A 21,816-nucleotide genomic window follows, 5' to 3' on the forward strand; every position below is an offset into this window, starting at 1 on the left:
AAAGCCCACAAAAATGTCAACAGACAAACAACAACACAGGCAAACAAAAACAGCTGCAAATCTTTTTCGAAAATTTCCAACAAATTTCTTAAACCACAAAAACGTTTTTCAGGGCTTTAACAAAGAAATTTATGGCATTTTGAAAACCCCTTTATGTGTCTTGCTCGTCAAACGCACTCGGGCTACAAAATTAGAAGCAGCTAAGACCACGGCGAAACAGAAGTTTTTCTAATAAAAATCACGTAAAATGTCGCCTTAATTTCAAACGAATCGAAACGTTTCGACCGAAGCCCCGAAGAGCACTCCAAATAATTTCAACTTAGGCACGATTCTCTGCCCCTGAACCATAAATAACGCGAGTAGTAGAAGATTCCCTTTTCTGAGAACCCCTTCTCGACTGACTACCAAAAGAAAGGGCTATCAATTTATTTTTGATGGCAGCAGGGCCATCCACAAATCCTCTCCAAAGAAACCACAAAGAAATTTATGTAATGCCTTCGCAGAAGCAGCTCTGGGAAATCTTGTCTTTCCTCATCTTGATCTGGATTTCGGGGCTACTGTAACGCATAGTTTGCCCCGCCCCAGCGAGAGTGTAACAAATTGTGAGTGCTTCTGTTGTTAACACGGTTAATAAATCAGAATTGTCCAAACAAAGGTGTCGAAGTGAAAATTTCATTCCTTTAGAAATCCGTGACTCTACCCTTACGCTCCCAGTCGCCATAGCGCGTGGGCTCTGGTCCAGCCTGGCCGCCGATTTCTCCAGTATAGGGATTGGTATTATTGGGCCATGGCTTCAATGGCTCCTTTTCGTGGGCCGGATGTGGTGCACATTCGGGCAGAGGTCCCTGCGGCGCCTCCGATCGCAGCTTTTCCCGGAACTCCAGATAGCGTTGGCTAAGTTTTTCATCGGGATTCGGTGGTATCTCAACCTTCTGTCTGTTAGCTGGTACTTCCAGCTCTTCAACTTCTTCTGATTTGGAATTCAATGCAGTTTTGGATAGAGAACATCGTCTTAGGGGTATTCCACATTGAAAGAGCCATGATCGGTAAACACGGAACATGTTTATTAACAGGTATATATATGCTTGACAATGAATGATTATAGAAAGTCTAGTTGATGTGGTAAACCCATGCCTGCTTCCTTTCCCCAATTAGTTAATTTAACCATTAAGTCATGATCCGTCGAATAATCTTCTCCCAAAGGGTTAAGGCCTGTCTCATTTCGCATTTTACCCACTCTAGCCGACAATACCAACATGCTGTCCAAACACAGTTTGACATGACTCCGGCTGACAGGCCCAGATCAAATGTCTGTCTCCGTTAGGGAGCCTCAGAGACTGAAAGCCTTAAAGTCTCGGCTCGAAGCCGTAGCAAAACGCTGGCTGAGTGACAAGGCTGACGGAGTCTAATGACTTTCAAGCAGCTGCCGCTGCTCTCGGCTGCAACGGAGATAAACTTCCGGAAACTAGTAGCTGTCCAAGGCAGTTAGCCGCTCAGGCTGTCAAGTGAGTATGGACACTTAAAAAATTACCAAGAGAATGGCCAAGGTAAAGTATGTTTTACGAAATTAAAATTGTTAAATGTTGACGACATCTCAAAGTAGGTCTTATTAATAGACAGTGTATGAAAGATTTTAATATGTAAAAGTATTCTTTACTGTGATATTTTCTCAGTGTAAGACTTGACTTAGCCCTCCCGTTATCGTTCATTAACAATTAAAAGTGGGCTGGCAACGTCCGTATCTCCATCTTCATCTCCATCTTCAACTCCACTCTATCTCCATCTGGATCTGCATCAGTCAGGCTGTCAGATTGGCGGGCTTGATCTGGGAGGCTTCATCTGGGATCAGAGCATGCTCCGATCGTGTCAAGCCCGACATGAGTTGAAATCGCGCCCCAGACACCTCTCGCTGCCGCGGTGCAACATCAAAGCGTTTTAAATATGGCTTGTGGAGGAATCAGGGAATCATCATCATCATGATCCACAATCCGCAGCAGCAGAAGGAGAAGCATTCTTCAGATCCCCCGATCTGTCGCCTGTCACTTGCATAACGTTCTCTGCAAATTTGTTCTGCAATCCAAACATCCCACTCGGAAATCCCGGAGCTGCCTTTTGGCAAAGAAAACATTAAAAGTTGCCGGCTCGCGGCTGTCAGGAGATTTGCCTTGCACTCGCTTGCATCACCGCGGTCGGTTGGTTTGCTCTGGTTTGCCCGCAAACTTTCTTCCCCTTTCTCAGTTTCTCCAGTTCTTAGTTCCCAGTGATGGGGTTCTTCCTCCCTTCTCGTTCATCTGTCAGCTGGCACTGCGGGTTGTCTACGGTCGAATTGAAACCGCTGCCTCAACGTCGGCATGACAATAATCTCGCAAATCTGTTTAAATTAAGCGAGACAAATGTTTCTTTCTGGCAGAGGGAATATGGGGCCAAGACAACCGCCAGACAATCGGACCAGCTCGAGCTTACCCTCAGCTCCTTATTGTCCACGTCCTGATACGGATTTTATCTTCGCTTCGTCTGTAGAAGTTTTGCTTTATTACACATTGTTAGTAACAAGTAAGAGGTAGTCAGGTTATGGGGGAATGTGTTCAATACACTTTTGTCATCTTTACAAAGGAATATCAATAATTGATAGATATATCTTTAAAAAAGTTATTTTGACTTTGAAAGTTGTAATAAAATATTACTAAAATATTAAAAATGGAACTAACTTTCTTTTCATTTATCTTTCTTTAAAACTTAAATAGATTGACTCATTAATTTCTCATCTTGAAACTGCAATTGAACCTCATCAACTTTCATCAAAAACGAATCTACATAACTCAGCATTCAAAAGGCAGAAACATTTTTATATCACAAACAAATGAAAAGCGAAATTCACAATAATTAAATCGTATAAAAAATACGAGCATTAAAATACAAAAGATATTGAACAAAATGTTAGCTGTGGGCTGTGTGTGCTGTCTTTGATCAGCCGTCAAGTGGTTTGATCGATTTCCACAATAATAAAATTCCACCGACAACTTGTCTATAATCAAAATCCCTCTGGGAATGCTGTCTGTTGGCTTTTTGACTGCTACCGCTGCTGTTTTTGTGGTAGGCATCCAGCAACCAGCAGCCAACGTCCAGAATCCAGCATCCATCAATCACAATGAAAAGTTTTCCCTCGGACCGACTCTGATCTGAGCTGCCAGATCTGGCTGCGCCCACCCATAAATTTGTTTGATCCTTTCCTAGCCGGATTTTACGGAAGAATCGAACATTTTCACACAGTAATAAAAATCTCAAACATGTTTGTAAAGTTGTTAGTGCCTGCCGTACGTACAGCCAGGCCTTTTTTCTGCCTTTTTCGATTGTAGGCGGTAGCAGAACATATAAATTAACATTTTGACTGCCAACTGGCGCGGCAAATGATCAAAGACACACAGTGCCGTCATCGTTGCGTTGATCATCGTCATCATCATCGTCGGGAGAGGAGCAGCAACAGTGCGAACATCATTCCACGTTTACGATCCATCAACACGAGCCATCAAATTGTATACAAACAAACGCAGCAAAGATCAAAAGCCGCGTTACCTACACACGAAAAATCTGTGCCTCATTTCGGTTTTCCCTTGCCTTTTCGTTTTTTCCCTCAAAAATGTATTCAAAGTCTGTTGGCTGTGGTCTCTTCACTTGGCTGCAACTGGAGAACGAGATTCTCCTCTCCTACTTGATGCTCTCATCTTGCCCCTTGTTGCCCCTTGTTGCATATTCATTTCGAACACACTCACCTAATTATGTGCCGCGGATAATTCCCGTTTCTCATCTTAATGGCCGGAGATACATTCTCTCTTTCATTGCCTGATATATCTTCGTAATGATATTAATAAAGATACTGCTGGATCGGCGGATGATGATCAGCTGTTTGGGTGGGGGTAATGGTAATGGGTTTTCATAGCCAATAAAATTGCAAATAATATATGAAGGCCATTATTTAAAAAAAAAAAATGTTTGGAAATTTGAGATTTCAAATCTAAAACTTCAATTTCATATTTTCCCTTCTTAAAACCATAAAGCCAAAAAAAGGAAACATGCAAATCAAAGTTAGGAATGAAAGGCGAGTAGTGGAGTGTCATAACACCATTAGCCATATCAAATGTCACCGGATCGTCAGAAAGCTGTAAATTTATATGTTGCCATATCCGGGGCAGTGAGGATTTTTCAGATTTAATGCCTCTGAGCGGCATGTCAAATTCAATTTTACCCCTAAGAGCCGAGACATCCACCACCAGTCACCAGTTAGTCGCCATTCTATATGCTATGGTCATATGCTATAGCAGGCTGGCAGGCAGGCAGCAGAAGCAGCAGCAGCAGCACAGACTGAGATCGACCCCAATAAAGTGCAATTAGCCAGATTTATGATTATCCCCTGTTATGCACAAATAATTTTTAGGCAATTTCATATACGCTCCGTGACCGTGGCACGTACGCCCAAGTCCCCGGAACGAGAATTTATAACACCAAACGTAAACAACAAAGAAGACAAATCGCTTTATTCTCGGTTGCCGCAAAAACCACCCCCTCCGGACACACCCCTTTTGCCATTCCCCTCGGGCCGTGGGCTTTATGGAAGTTGTGTATATGGTATATGTCAAGGATGGGGGCGGGAGGAAGGTGGCCATGTCCTCAGGCCAAGTCGAATAAAATCGAATTGAAATCTGCTCGAAATTCGATACCGTTGTGTGGCTTTCAACCAAGGAGGTTGGTCTTATTATCGATTCCATAAAATACTGAGAAACACCCCCGTCAGATCCATCAGTTTAGCGAATGTGTTGATAGTTTTCCATGAGAAGTTATCAAAGAAGAGACTACGATTTTGGAAAGGAAACCAAGGAATCGAGAGAAGAAACAAAGACTTAACTTAAACTTTATTATATTATCTCTAAACAGATAAAACGCCTACGAAGTAGCACACATTTCTATCAGGATATTATCAGTACAACTCACTTTCCTGCCACAAAGAGCTGGTCAACCCCTCTTAACCCTTGAACACCTCCTTGGCTCACTCCAAAAAGTATGCCTGGTTTCCGGGTGATGATAAGTACTTTGGCTCAGTTGTTTTTGTTTGTACATGATATTAATTTCGCGTAAAAGGGCCAGAACTTTTTTTGGTCCGACCAACGGAAAAGGGCAACCCTCGAGCTGTCAATGTCGCTGGGGTGGATGTCTGGATAGATGGATGGATGGCTGAAAGGATGGATAAATGAAGGAATGATGGCCAGAAGGGGTGTTGGAAACACAGCCAAAAGGGGCAAAATGTTAGCGGGCGTGTGCTGCTGTCAAAGTTGACAAATGTTGACAAATGGCTGGAAAATAATATTTCTGAAGCAGAAAGGAACACACGCTCCGCAAAAGTATTAATATTATTTGCCTTCATTAGTGGGCATGTATCCCTGAGGCGTCGTCCACATCCGAATTGACAACCATTTGCACTTGTTTCTGGATCGATGTTTTTTTTCTCCAACTCTATAGGCCAGGCTCGTCGCTCTTTGTGTTGTCCTGTCAAATCAATCATTTTGTGGGTCTGTTCGAGGCCATGGCTTCAACATGGTTTTTGCACTCTTGGATTTTTGCGTGTCTGCGTGTCCCCTTTTGTTATTGACATAAAGCCAAGCCATAATTTTTCATTGCCCTGCACACGCATGACATTAATTTTGTTGACAGTTTTCTTTTATTTCACTCCGGTTTTGTACTTATTCTTTTCCCTTCCGCCTGTCAGCACGCATTTACATGTGTCAGACGAGGTTTTCCTGCCCGAGTGGAGGGTTGGATTTGGTTTGACCAGGGGATTTTGTCCGGGTTACGAGTGCAGATTTTTGCGGTCTTACAGAATTTTGCAATGTTTTAGACAGATTTTGTGGTCCATTTATTTTTATAGAATTTTTCATATGGCATTTTGAGATTACTTTTTCATTAAAATGGTTTTATTTCTAAAATGTACTACTAATCTCCCAGTTTGTTACATAGAAAACTTCAAATTAGCTGAGAAATAAAATTATAATTTATTCTAACCTATTGCAGTTGCTCCACATTAATTATCAAGTCAGCGTGGGACATTTTTAGCTCAAGATCGTTACAGGTTGGCTTGTCAAAGACGAAAACAACTCAAGTTCCATGTCACTGCGACTGCAGCCATCTAGAAATTTGTGACTTAGTAGCTCCAAAAACAAAAATCCTACCGGAATGACGGCATCCGACAGGCGACATGCATAATTTACAAGATTAACGATTCGAAAATTGATTTCAATGCCACTAAAAACGTCGAAAATAATCTCGAATACATAAAAAGTTTTAAGGTTTTCTGTTTTCGTCTCTAGTGTGGAGCTGTTATTTCTTGACAGGGTGTGTGTGGAAATGGGACACCATTTAAGTCATTTAAATTTTATAGTGAGATAATTTTACGGCCTTTCGACATCAGGTACTTAAGGGAATTCACGGGCAGTGTCTTATAGGGTTTCACCTTAATGACTTCACAACAAGTTTTAGTGGCGACTCATTTGACTTTCCCTTTAAGTTTTTTTGCTGTTCTCGCAGTCTAATTTTTAACGACTCGTCTTTTCCGTAATTGTCGCATTCCGTCAGCTACCCGAATTGATTTGGGTCTCCAACGAGGCACTCAAGTTTTTGTTTCTTTTTTTATGACATTTTTAGTGCAATTTTGTGGAAATAAAATGTATTCGTTATGAGTCCTAACCCCCCGAGACTAGAGAATAAAAAATAAATAAAACCAGAAAGCAGTTTCTCCTCTTCTGTTAGCCTCTGTCTGAATCGCTTTGATTTCGTAGCTCTGCCTTTGAGTGCCTTCTCCTTTGCTGTGTTTGTGTCAAAGTTTATATTTTTATTTGTTTCGACAGTAAACTTGATGTGTTTATGACACATCTTGACAGTAAGTAGCTGCTGCTGCTGCTACTGTCAGTCACTTGACCTTTTTTCATTCTTTTTTATTGGACTCGTCGTTGTACATCTCGGGCTAAGCGCCCACTTATCCTCTGATCTCTGAACGGATCGTGGCGGGCACCAAAGGGGGATCCACCTGAATGGGCACACAGATATAACTTGTTTCCAGCATGATTGATAGTTGGATTGAAAGCGACTCAATTGGACTGTCGATGGAAGGCCTCAATAGAAACAATGAGCACAAAGAGAGATATAAATGGCTGCTGAGGCTGTACAATGGGGCTCGGTTCTTGTGGGTTTTGATAATTATTTGTTGGTTGATTAATTATTTTTGAAATTTGAACTTTGATATTCTCTAACTTATAAATGAATTATCGTACATCTCTATTATATTTCTTAGTTTTTAATTATTTAACATAGAACCTAGAATACAACCAACTGAGCTTTGACTTATGTTTAATCACATAGGAAAATAAGACAGTGCTGTTAGTCAAGAGCTTAAGAGTGCAAAATGAAATTTAGAAGTTTAAAAAATGAAAACCACAAAATTGAAAATACATCAAAAGTTGTCGGACCCAAAAAAAATGACAGCATCAACGCCACCCCAACAAAAATTGTAAAAGAACAAAGAGAAGAAAGATTTTACCATGTCGAAGATTAAGATACTCTAAACCTTGGGGTAAAAATATTTAGAAATAGGTTTCAAAATGTCTTGTCTAGATACCAATCCCAGTAACCATGCTGGTAAATTTTTACTTTAAATTTAAATATAACTATACCCTTTGGGAGAGTATAAAAACCTAGATACCCGAAAGGAATGGAACCAACGGCATATTCAATAACGAGACATGTCAAAAAGCCATCATAAACAGATGACATTTCCCATATTGAGTGGCGAAAGTAAAATTTAATAATACTACGACATCGACGACGTTCGAGTCAAAGTTGTTGTTGTTGTTGTTATTGTTGTTGTTGGGGTGGCGTTATGCGGATCGTTAATAGGTGAGATGGTATGAAGGGGGAGGTGGGGTTCCATTCAATGGGAGACATGGAGACTTCTGCAAGGCGGCAACACGTCAACAACGAAAATTGACACGCCGACATAAACACTCGCACATGTTGTCGTGGCCCCAGGTTCTAGAGGCGGCACACGCCCTCGTCTCCCTCCCGATCTGCCACGCCCCATTTTGAGCTCTTGTGGCACCCCTGCCGTGTGGAATGTATAGCAAAAATGTCAATATGTTGTTCGGGCTTGTCAGGCCTGTCATGTCATGCAGCAGCACCACCGAATCGTACCTCAGTTTCAGGGCACAGTGCTATCTAGTTATGATGGACAGCTAACAACAGTTGTCAGACATATTTTTATCGAGAGGAAAATCTATCTGCAACTTTGTTTGGTTTAACCTTCAAGAAACTAAGAAGCTCAAACTGGTTACCTTCGTCCTTCTAGCCACGTTGCACTGTACTTGCTTCCACACTCTCGCCAGCAAACACCGAATGCATGAATGTTTGTGGCACATAATTGAAAGCTAGCTAAATTAATTTCAATGCAAAAGGCGCCAACCTCGAACCGGTTTGTTCCCCTCACCCCAGGTGCCCCGCCCACCTTCACCATCGTACGCCTTTTGCGGTGGCAACAACCGACTTTTCACACATGACTGGATGCCCGGCTGCCTGGGTGACTGAATGACTTTGACTGGCAGCTCGTTAACCGAAGCTTCCACTTAGTTAACTGATAGTTAGCGTGGGCCAGCGCTAAACATTTCTTGTTCACATTTCTGTAATTTACATATGTAGGAGTGACCCCAGGTCAGCGGGCTTACGACCCCACGCTTGTTTATGAATTTTAAGAGAAGGCGTTAGACAATAGAACTGGGAGAAATCATAAACTATTATTAAAAATTTAAATATTTAATCAGGTTTGTTTTTAAACTTTTTATGCTATTAATAATCACAGAGAAGAGAGTTTTCACTTAAAAATAAGATTACGAAGATTTGAATGAACCCTAGAATAAAATAATAAATTACAGCAGTTAAAAACCTAACAATGGCCTGAAAATTCAGCTGGCTAATTATTTGAATTTAATTGAGTGAACAATCGAACCGGAAGAATCCCCCGGAGAATCCGAATTTAAAATTGCTTTCTCTCACATTTCGATCTATTGATCTGGACTCAATGGTAATTGTTCCTATTCAAGTGAGCGGAAGTGTTGGTTCATTGTCTTGCTGCTTCAAGGAATTGGAAATATGTGCTCCTCCCTTCTCCTCCCTTTGAAATAGTTGGCTACCTAAGTGAGGAACCACCCTATATCCCTACTTCGTGGTCATTTAACGCTCTGTCATAATTCGTTTCCTGTTTATTCAACTACTTAAGAGTGACAGAGACTTTTGTGTCAACTAATAAACCGAAAAACGAAAGACTCGTAGCGAAGTGAAATAAAAACGAGTCAGCAAAATTTAAGACCATCCTCAAAACGTGACCCTGTCCCAGGGGGTTGACCAATGTCGAAAGTACCCCACCCTATGCCCAGAAGAAGAAAGTACACAAAACGAGAATATCCTTATGTGTATCAGTGCCTTTAGTGCGGTACGTGTGAATGGCCTTAACGAGAGAATGTCTCCTGCTGTCGGTCGTAAAAAACAAAAGGTCCCTCTGCCTTCTCGTACATATCTCTGGGAGATCGTAAAAACTAACCACCCATGGCTAAGCCCCAACGCTTTTGCTAAATGTTCGATAATTTTTGGTCGCAATTGCAGTTTTATGACATTTCATGGATCATATGTGACTTTGGCCATAAATTGTTGCAAGCTTTCTTGCCGCAGCATTTATCTCTCATATTATGTCCTGTATGTCCTGGGGACCCATCCTGGTCGTAAACTCCCCGATAGACGCCAGCCAAAAACCAAAACCAAGCCAAGCCAGCTGTCGTCGACTGCTCTTAATAACTATTTCTATTACACTTGGCACTCGCATCACGAAGAGCAGCAGGATGGGGACACCCATTGCAGGCTCTGGCAACATTTTCTACTTATCTTTGTAATGTTAAAGTCGTCGATCCCAGGGGCTTAGGGTAGCCAAGCGACATTAAGGGGAAAAAACTGTTCAGAATATTTTATGTTAAACTTAATATATGTAGCTTGTTTTTCAATTGGCATGACTTCAATATAATGTAAATTTTCTGTATTGCAAAGTTATTTTCTAGGAGTAAAAGTAGCTACTTACCAGTCTTCTAAGGATTCTAATAACATGTGAGCTTCTACATTTCCTGTTTAAATCAAAGAGGAATGTTGGAATGCTTCAAAGATATTCAACCGAAGCCCTTGAAAACCCACTAAAGAGTCAGTGTCACATATATAGATGACCAAAATACGCAACTCAACTCGAGTGAATTCAAGTTAAAACTGGCGCTCATAATTCTCAACTAATTTAAAATAATTTATAACGGGCGTTTGTCACATAAATCAAGACGACTATAATCCTTTTGAACGGGGCGCTCGCACAAAAGGAGCTCGACTCCATGTCACTTGAGGATTTATATCTTCCTTTTTGTATCTCTCAGCTGAGCCAGCGTAACATCGAACAGAAGCACCAACGTCGAAGCCCCCCAACTCCAACTTGGCTCTGGAGTTAAGCTTGCTGGCAGGGTTTGGAGGCGGCCTCGTTTGATGTGCAAACATTATTAAAAAGCCAATAAAACATTTAAAAACAGCTTGAAATTTTTCATTGTTGAGCTGCCCCACTCGCTATTCGCTTTTTTGAAATTGAAATAAAGAAAAAAAAAAAAGAAAACATGGAAAAAAAAAGGGAATGAACCTCAAAGTCTCGAAGTCTTATTAATGCGACAAGAACGATTCCACGGCCCAGCATCGCCGACAATTTAATATCTTTTGAATCCCTTTGAGCTTATACCGATTGCCGAGGCCGCCGCGTTGCCCGCCGAGAACGGTAGCACACGAAAATGTCAACAATCAGGGAACAATCACATTTGGCCTGCTGTCAATGTGACAGCTACCAATATTTATTTTAAATCACCAGCTCTCAAGTATATACACAGGGCGAAATGTCTTTGGAAATCAATAACATACAATTTTCAGATATTTCATTTCAGATACAGGACTTGAAAATACGAGTCTAACTCTTTTTTATGAATATCTTCTCAAAATTCTAACAAATCAACATTTTTGAACCGAATTTTAATGTACTTTTTATGATTTCCTTTCATGTTTATTATTTTCTTATTGATTAATGTTTTCTTTTTGGTTTGTGAAAAGTTTCCTGTAGTTTTTCGTTCAGTGTTGCGGGGGATTTTACCTGATTGTTTGGCGTTTATTTAGGCAGCTACTGTGTTTGTTTTTTGGCTTCCAATTTCGTTTGAATCCGCTGCTCAAGTCAGTCAGACAGTCAGTCAAAATGAAATACAAATATCTTTGACAGCTACTGTATGTGTGTGTTTGGATCGTGACAAGGATTGGATGAGGGGCAGGCGGTTTTTGCGGGGGTCGTCCAAGGAAGAGCTCAGCCACACCGACTTTGAAGTCCCAGTCCGCCTGACTTGACTTGAGCTGCACTGAGCTGAGTTGAGTTGACTTGCCCATCATTCGATTCATTTCGTCTTCCCTAGTTTTTTTTCTGCTTTTGTCATGTCATGTCTCGGAACTCGGCTTGAATCTCAGCTCGACTCGGCTCAGTTCCAGCCAGCTCCTGACTCAGCGCGCCTCATTTCCTTTTTGGTTATTTCAGACGATGTGTGACACACATTCCTGCTGCATAAAACGGCAATACTTCAAAGGATACTCTCTTCGGGCCCGGCTGACTGTCTTTTCAAGCCAGGCGTGTGTCTGTGCGGCTTTGGTCAAACGAAACAAAGCCCAAAAAGACAAAACAGTCAGTCGAAGAAATGCTGAAATGCTCGCTCCTATGCCAATTCACAATTTGAAACAATGCACTTGGCCTTGAGGCGTTCTGTTGATGTTCTCGGAATCAAACGGTCTCCTAAGACAATATTTATTGTCATTGGCTTAATGATCTTTCATAGTTCTGGCTCGTAAAAGATTTGCAGACAATGCAGGACAATTAATAACTTCGGTGGGAAAGTTTGATAGGAAAACTCTGGAATATTGATTTGAAGGATAAACACTTCATATTAATGTCTACATTTTATCTTTATCTTCCTGGTAAATCAATTTCATAAAAACCTTAAAAACACACACCTTACATTGTTACCACATTGGCAAACTGCCCACACCCAAATATTAATATATGCATCTGCTCATTTGAAGTACATACATAAGCGTGGATATAAAGATGGGCAATCAAATATCACTCATATGCCGTATGAATAATTCATTCGATTTAATGGGCAGAGCCCAAGTGGAGAGAGGAAAACAGCGCTTCAAATGCAAAATGCCCATAAAATTATACAATTACAAAATATTAAAACGAAATTATGGTTAATAATTTCCGACGCGTATAAAGCAAAAACAAGGCAAACTTTTATTTGTGTTTTATATGCAAAATATAAACAAAGACCCAAAACCGAAAGTAACGAAATGAAACGCACGAGGAAAGGTAAATGGTGCCGACAAAGTGGTCGCTGTCTGATCATTTCATATATCAAAAGACCATAAAAAAGAAACGGGCTCCTTACGGGGTGTATTTGGAGAGAGTCTAGACTATGGGATACCCTGTTCTTAAGCTATTCGCTGATGCTACGACCCAGAAAAAGCGTTTAATCCCAGATATACATTTGCTTTACAAATAACTTTACTTTTATAAGTCGTAAAGCTTGTTTTTCAGTTTAACAAACTCTTTCTTAGATTTATCTAACTATTGGGTTAGCTATCATTCAAGTTCTTGAAAGACCACATACACCCCAAGACTAATGAGTATCTCATTTATTTCTATGCACGCGGCAAGAGCTCGAATGAAACGAGACCCCCATAAAGAGTGCCAACGTTTTCATAGTGTTTTAAATAGTTTACGATTATTGCAGGGCATCGAAACCAACCAACCAACCAACCAACCGACAGACCAACAAGAAACTAATGCCAATGGGTTGTGATTAGTAAACTGTCTGCTGCTTTGAACTCTCCCGACACTTTTTGGCCTTTGTTTAGGGCCTCGAACTGAGGTTTTCCGATGCATTTTTAATTAGGGTCCGCAGACAGAAGTCTAAAGTGTTGATAATCATGGAATTTATCACCTGTGAACCGAGCCTCGTTACCGAGCAATCAATTAAAGGTTCCCTTTATATATATCTCTCTCTCTCTCTCTGTCTGTTAACCATAAAATGAAAACATGTTTTTCGAAAGCTGAAACTTAAAGGCTGACTAAAAGATTCAATTCATCAGCCACCGCCTCATCATCAACGTAATCAACGATTTGCGACGAGCTGCCATTTCATGTCACGTCAATCACATCATTTCCACATCACAGGCTTTTCACATTCCCAAAATTGGTGGTTGTTATGGGTTGGTTGGCTGGAGTGTATATACTTAGGAGTTATCGCTAATTGGAGTCCCACTTGAATAGTCGAACCGTCTAATTGTGTTTGAGCACGTGAATGAGAGCACTTCTAAATGGGAATACAGTCTTGAGGTATACTTAATATAAATATATACATTTTAATAACATTTATTAGTTGTGAAAATGGCTTACTAAGACTGTTGATTTTCTTTAAAATTTTCAGCAATTTGTAGATTTCATTTAAACCCTTTAAGCAAATCAATTGCTACCCCAAATTCACTAACAAACATCAATAGAATTTCGATAAATTTGCGAGAAAAGAGAATTTGTCAAGTATCCGGTGAATGTTTTCATGTTACCTTTTAGTAGATGAAATAAAAGAATTTTAAAATTAAATCCTTCCAACATTGAAGTGAAGGAAAAATAAGAAATGAAACGCATTTTTGCTTTTAAGCAATTTCCGCACTCACACACACTCAAGGACACTCTAGAGGGGCTCAAAATGGGATTTTCTTTTCAAATTTCTCTCCTGTTGGCAACAACAAATGCAATCAAAAATCTGCAAGTGCCTCCTGGGCTGCAGCCCTTGAGTTAATGATATACACTCACTTCAAAAGGAGTGTGCGATATATAGAAGGGGTTGCGGCATTATCTGGGCACTAAAGAGGGTTTGCCCCCCTCTTCTCGCCCCGTTCTATTTGGTTTGAGGCAACATTGTGTCAAGTTTAAAAATTGCAAAGAAAGCAAACCCATTGAGTATAAGCCCATTCAGAATCCGCTGAAGAACCCGATTTGGGTTGCGCACCCCTTGACGGATAATGCAAACACTCTCGTTCAGCTCACACGGGCTCGATAAGGGTAAAAAAGCGTATCCGGATGGCTCGGTTTTTCAATGACTGACAACCTTTCTTTGCCGCTGAATTGCAACTGTGAAAACAATTAAACTCTAGACATGAAAATATTTGCCCTCTCCATCTGCTGGCTCACTATAGAGTGATGTAATAAATCCCTTAATGCTCTGCTGGTCCGTAACCCTAAAGGCACTTCAAGTGTCAACCGATAGATACTTTTGATGGCTGGGTGGTTAACAACCCTTGTCTATAAGGGCTTGATGATATCCTCACTTATCCGATAAAATCTGTTAGCTATTTAATTTGAATTAGAACGCTATGACGGGGGTTACCGGGATTCTAAGCTCCCGCTGTTCTAAGCCGAGAAGTTCCCATGATCATCAGCATCAGCAAATGTCACTTCCGAGTTGATCTCTGAACTTCCTAGAAAATCTCAAAGAATTGGCAAACAAAATCAATAAATTAGAGAAAACCTTGAGACCCTCAGCCGTTTGTCAACAACAAGGTAGGCCAACAGCGGGGTTCCCAAGAAACCAAAGACCGAGGGACAACTTCAAAGGACCGACTTCTGCGGCAGGCTAAAAGTGAACCGAATCCCTAGCCAGGCTTCCAGTTCATTCATATACACATTTCTGGACATGGATATTGGGTCAACAGAAATGTGCAAATATTTTCACTCACCCAAATTTCTTCATAATTTTTGCGGCACTTTTTTCTTGTCCTTTTTTTTTGTATTTTGCATCTTCCGTAGGACAATGTGGCCAACAATGGATAATGACCACTGTGCGTGCCCAAAGGTATATTAATGGGATTTCTCTGGCTGCCAAAGGCCTCTTCCAGCGAAATATAAACAAGTTAAACTCCCCATTCAGGTGTAAAAGGTGTTTTTTCGGCTTTGTTAAACAAACCAGAAGCGGTAGATATTTTTGATGTTTTTATAGCCAACTGAAATTTATATTTGGCTTTGTAGATACATCCTCTTAGAGATATGAGAATTTTAAATATATCTATTTAAAAAATTCTGTTAAATATTATGTAATAAATGATTATTTTTTTACTTATATAAGGCAACGATTGATTCTTAAGTCAATGACATTCTGCTGATCCCAGAGCCTTACTGATAAGGCTGCTATCAACAGAGATATGGTAATAAATATAATCGAAAGGAAGCCAAGCCAGCTTACTTGATAGATTGTAATAAAGTGAGAGTCTAGTTGAGTTCTGGCTGCCAAAGTGGAAAAATAAGAAAATGCAGTGGCATTATATTCCGTTGCTTGCTAATTTATTTGGTCCTTGTTTCTTCAGACCAAAGTTCCCATGAAGAGGTAACATTTACAAAACAAACAAATCAGTTCACCTAAAGTTAAAATTCCCTTTCTTAGACCTGCGCCACATCACATGAACTTGAAGAAAAGTGCGCTGCAGTTTGCTATCCAACAGTGAAGCCCCTTCTTCGTTATATGGAAATATGCGAAAAAAAGTCAAAATTAGTAACCCAACTTCAGGAAAAACTGAACGAGCAGGATATTGAGATGACAAAGTGCAATGAAAAAGTTACGGTGCAAGGAGAAAGCTTGACAAACGGAGAAATCATATGCAAGCTTAATAATGTCCTTAAGGACTCCTTCAAAGAGGTGGAGCATTTAAACTCCCAGCTTAATGAGGAGATCGCCAAAATACATTTTGTTAAAAACGAAGAATCCTCACGGAAATATAAGGAACTTCAAAAGGAATACAATGATTATCAGGATAAAAGTGAAGAATTATATGTTCAATTTCGCGTGAAGAATGAGATCCAAGCACAAAGGAATGAAGCCTTGCAATCTCAACTAAACGAACTGAAAGAAGCCAGTTCACGTTTAAATTTAACATTAAGCAAAACCGAAGAACTTAGGGCAAGCTTAACACAACAGAAAATCGATTTGATTAAACAGGTAGAAAAACTTAATATTAATATAGGAAATCTACGTTCAGACCTAAAATCATCTAAGATAGTCAACGATAATCTTACTCATCAACATAATGTTGTAAATTCGAGATTACATAAAATGGAGGGAGAATGTAGAAGAAAAGATTCAGAATTATACGAACTTAAACCACATATAGGTAGACTAGAAAAACAAAATAAGGAAATGAGCTCAAAATTAGATTCGTACGAACGTTATTGCCGTCATTGTATTTCTGTTCCACTGCTAAGTGATCATGCCAAAAGAACTCGAGGAGCATCTGGCCCACACTTTGCGCTTCCTCAAACATCCTTAACATTAATAAGTTATATCATTCTTTTCCGATTTTAATATAAATCTTTCAAATTTTTTAACTTTTATCGAATTTTCAGTTAAATAAATAATAAACCCAACAAAAGCCTTAAACTTATTTCAAAATAAACTCAAAATCAGGAAAAACTTTGGCAAATTGGAAAAGTTAATTTCCGCATTTTTCAATACCCGCAAAGTGGCCACTGCAAACCGCGGAGTCTCCAAAGATAACGGAAAAGGCGGGGGAGTGGCACGGAGCTGCAGCCAACTGACATTTGACTGTCAGATGCTGTTGGCTCTCATTCGTTAATGTCAGAGGCAAGAGTTAATCTCGCGTGCATTTCAAAACAGCGCAGACAGTCAGGGGGAAGGCGGCGGCGAGAAGGTTTAGCGGAGGCTGGGAAGTCAAGGTACCAACTGGTCTTCGGGTTGGACTGTAATCAAGGTTGGGTTTTTCCACTGTCCTCCCTACTCACCCCTTTCTTCCAATCTGACACGAAACAGGAGCAACAGCAGGAGCGATTGGTAAGGATAAACACTGCTAGACAAATCTATGAGATTTTATTTTAAAATATATTTTATAAGTTAAGCCTTATTAAAAATGAAAACCATTTTCCTTCAATCATTATAACTTAATTGGAGAAAATTTGTTCTGTTTTTAGGAAAATTATGTTTACAATTTAAGATTAAGCAGTTCATTTTTCTCAGTACACTTGAGAATGAGTGACTGACTGACGTACTGCCAACTGGCAAGCAAAAGCTGCAGCAGGACCATCGGCTGATGGATGGCTGAAAGGCAATGAGAGGGAGAGGAGAATCCACAGAAAGAAAGAGACTGCAATAACCGGACAGAAAGAGAGGGAGATACGGAATGCCTGCAGAATGTATGAATGACATGGCAAGCATGTGCTCGGCCGAATGATGATTCCGAATCCCAGTTGGAATTGAGACTCGAAAATGGACCTGCTGCTCTTTCAGAATTTTGCCGTTGTAATCGCATAATGGTTGCTGGGGGCAGGGAAGGGGGATAGCGGATACGGGGAATTGCGAATATGCAACGCGTGATAAGTTGTCCGGCCACTCAATGTGGCCAACTGAACTGCAACAGTCCGTCAGCGGAATTTGCATATGACTCCTATTTGCTTTAAGCGCCAGACTCCGCAGCCCTGGATTGCTATGAATTATAAACATTGGTCCAGACATGCCCACAGACATTTACATAATCATGCACGAATGCACTGAGCGAAAAAGAGAAGACTTTGAACTAGATTCATATAAGAAGTGGCATCATAAGATTGCAGTAAAGTTTGATTACAGAGCTCTATGTTCCTATTTGACTTATGTTTATTGTTTTTCTTAAATTATATTTTTTTTGCCAGTGTATTGACCGTCAATTATTTTTGTGGGTTTCCGTGAGTTGAAAAGTGACTTACCATACATCATGAGTGGCTTAATTTATTGACAGGAATGCGAATGCTGAGTTCAGTCTGTGGAAGTTTTATAGTGTCCCATTGATTACTTTAAAAGGTAAATTATTTATTTTCCTAGATTGGGATGTTATACTCGCATAGTGAATAATGAATAGCACTCTGCAGGTTAAATAATTTATACAGAAGATGTCCGAGTTTCCGTCATCCATGCTGGCTTACTTTATTAAAAAAAAAATATGACAACAAACGTGTTGGCAAAGGCAACTACAGAATTTTAGCACCAGAGTGACTTTGGCACGACTTTGGATCGTTTGCATTGACTTTGGCCCCCTTTTCGCCTCTCCTTCTGCTGAGCTGTACGAAAGGGAACGCCGGCATATAGACCATGATATAGTGGCAAAGTAATTTGAAATGAAAATTAATGACATGCAATCAATTTTCGTAGTCGTCGTTATTTGTTATTTTGATGACTTGCCTCTCGCACACACACAAACTTCGCCTCGCTCTCGCTCTCGCTTTCGCCCATTTGTCAAGGGCGAAACAATTGGGAGCATGAAAATGAAATATGTCTGCCATGCTGGAGAGGAGTAGCTCCAGTTCAGTGAGGACTGTTTGCTTTTAACCGCAATATGCTTAAGTTGCGGTTATTTATTGTCTGGCATTTATAGTGCGGCAAGGCAGGAGCATTACCTTGCTACCCTGTACTGAAGAGAATACTACAGCTGAAGACTTGTTGAGCATATCTTTGCTTCCTTGAATATAATAAAAAATTATATATTAATTTATCAATTACTTTGAAGTTGTTGCTTGATACACCGATAGCTAAGAATAGTTATTGATTATCTTAGTCTTACAAGAACCAATTTCTAAAATACACTTTTTAAAAGCATAATATTTTATTACTAATTACAAAACTTATTGTCTAAAAATGTATCTGCATTTAAAGGAAAACCTAACACATCAGCAAGCAATATGTTAAAATATTCATATAATTCAATATCGGTATTAAATGATAAATAAAATATATTAAATTTACAGAAAAACAAAGAGCTGAAGGGCATTAATGAAAAATGTATTTTCCGTTTTTGGCTTTTTATATTTCCGTGTGTTAAGCCCTGCTGCAGGAGACTTCCTGCCTGATTCGTATCGACATATTTCGCCCGCATTTTGTATTCCGGCTGTCAACGCCAAAAGTTCAAGCTGATCAGCCCCACTTTTGGCCCCACCTCCCCACCTCCTTCTCCCTCAATCAGTCCCAGCCCCCGCAGTGCTCTTCTGCACTCTTTTCTTTTTGGGTGACTGACATGAGCTTACGTTTTTACCATCATTCCGCTCCCCGCCATCACAATCCGACTGATTGATGGACGACAGCAAAAAAGTTGGCACTTGCTTTGCACTGTGTGTTTTCAGCCCGAATCCCCAGAACCACCCATTCACCCACCCACTCACCAGCCATCCAAAAATCGAGCCAGTTCTGCAAAGGGGAAGAAGGGGGTCCAAACACTAACCGAAATAAGTCATCGCGTGCAGAGCTGCCATCAAGCCAAAGCCAAGATTGATTAGTTATTGAAAAGACATCAGCTGGGGGAGTTGCGCAATTCCGAAAATACAAAAAAAGATACCCTGTAATTGAGAAAATGTTGATGGAAGAAGGAATCAACTTTAATATTTATAAAAAAATGTTGTGTACAAAATTTAGAAGAAAAATCGCCTTTAATTATTTTTCGTCACATATAAAATTTTAAAAATATCTTAAAAATAATAAATATTTGATTTTTATCACAAATTTCTCTCTCTGTAATCACTTTGGGCCTTTCCAAATAAGTCATAATGATTTTTGATCGATGCGTCCCAGTCCGAGGACGTCAGCGGATCATTAACAAAAATGAAACTACCCAGGGAAGCTACCCTACCGCTTCCCTTCCCTTCCCACCGTCGATTGGGGGAGCCTTCCTCGACTCCCTGTGCATAATCATTTTCAATAAATAATTTTTTCCTCAACCCTGAGCTTCCACTCTTTGTTGTTGGTGTTTTTTCGCCGCTTTTTTTGTCGGTTGGCATAATGACAGCATGACAGGATAAATTACTGCCAAATGAATGAGGCAAAATATGTCTTAAGCCACAAACACACACATATATATATATATAGACAGACAGCCACGCCCACTTGGCGCTGCCAAAAGCCAAACATCAAAAATTGTTTTCCCTCTTTTTTGTTGTGTAATTTACCACCAAACAGCGATGGCCGAAGAGGGGCGGCAACGCCCGCATGGGTAAAATTAATAGGCATAATAATTTTTTGACAGCACACCCAAGGATAACGCAGGCAACTCATCAGAGTCCTTTGCATGCGGTGGTAGTACATTTTTTCCTTTCGTCCTACATTCAGGGCTGGGGAATACGTTGAGTGACAGGCAGGTTGATGATAAATGATGTCGCTGATGTTGGTCCGGGTTGTGGCCCGGCAACTTGCCTCTTGCCACGTCATGGAGGCAATCATTTGGGGTTCCCCCTCTCCGACCATTCTGCATATATCCTACGAAAGTACCCCCTGCTCCCCTGCTTTTTTCTCTCTGACAGAGACAGTCGTCGTCGTCGTCGCCTGATTACTTTGATGACGTTGCCACATATTTGTGTGTTCTCCTCCTTGTTGCCCCCTTTGCCCAGGATGAAATTCATAATATTTTGTGCACTCTCACTATGGGTTTTGAATGGTCTTCGAAATGAGGGTACATCAGCTAGGCGAAGGGATTGATCAAGAAGTTGAATAAATATTATTTTTAAACAGATGACTACAAAAGCATTTAAGAATATGGCAGAGGGATAAACCACTAAAGACTCATTTAATTAAAATAAATAATGGAAACTGAAAAAAATCTAAAAGACGTTTAAAAACATTTTCAACATTGTGTTTATATCACAATCCTTTAGTTCTTTTAAGTTTAAATAATCCTTAAACCTTAGAGTATACAAAGAAGGCAGCCAGTTCTCTCCCTTAAAATTCTAGACCTTTCTTGATCATTCTCCTCTTTTCTTTATTTCAAGCCAGCAAATAAAGTTGAATAATTAATTGATGAAATATTTTGGTGCGTGTGTCGCTTTGACATTGAATAATTGCCTTCCATTTGGCCAAAAACCACTCACGTGGCCCATCTTGCTCTTTTGCTGTTATCTATTCAGTATTAATATACGAGCCTAGAAAAACATAAAGTCGGAAATCTATATATGGTAAGTGCCAAGTCATCAGGATCCAATCTATCAGAGACGATGTGTCAATTTAAAGTGTGAGAAAATTGCTGGCGATGATGATGAATGATGATGACTGTTCAGATCGAAAGAAAAGTAATTAGTGCAAGTCAATGATGTGTGCAGTCATCAATTTTAAGGTTTAATTTTCTTCTTCATTTTATTTAAGTTTGAAGTCAAATAAGCAATGGTTATCATCATGCGGGTAAGAAAGAGCTTAACGTTAAGATTAAGATACAAAAAGTTAAAGATTTCATAAGCCACTTGAGGCATAGCACTAATCGCTGCTCATTTGCGAACAGTAATTAATCAATTCATTAAAATACTCAGTTCTATTGCCGTTGAAATAATGTGAAAATGTGGGCAAATACTTGTTCTGCCGAGTGGTATAATTAGGTTAGTGCTAGTCAGCGCTAAATGCACATAAAATGTGTTTTTAATTGCGAATTACCAAATGGTTTAATTAATTTCGTTGCTGGCCAAAGCTAAACGACTAACATTGAATATTTGTTGATAATTGAGCGATTTGAAAACAGGCTGGAATGCAGATTACGTATACGTACGTACTGTACGTAATTAACTAAACTCTCTCAATAAAAACCGAATAAAATCAACAGAAAGGCAGCAAT

General features: G+C 39.9%; 1 protein-coding gene across 1 annotated transcript; it reads right to left on the reverse strand.

The window, feature by feature from the left end:
* Positions 1-374: 374 nt before the first annotated feature.
* Positions 375-1,082, reverse strand: LOC108105767 (succinate dehydrogenase assembly factor 4, mitochondrial). The gene has a single exon (XM_017212487.2). It carries the CDS (start codon positions 1,059-1,061, stop codon positions 681-683), a length of 381 nt encoding a protein of 126 aa, XP_017067976.1. The 5' UTR covers positions 1,062-1,082; the 3' UTR covers positions 375-680.
* Positions 1,083-21,816: the final 20,734 nt, after the last annotated feature.

Source organism: Drosophila eugracilis, unplaced genomic scaffold (assembly GCF_018153835.1).
Source record: "Drosophila eugracilis isolate 14026-0451.02 unplaced genomic scaffold, ASM1815383v1 contig_353, whole genome shotgun sequence".
NCBI lineage: Eukaryota > Metazoa > Arthropoda > Insecta > Diptera > Drosophilidae > Drosophila > Drosophila eugracilis.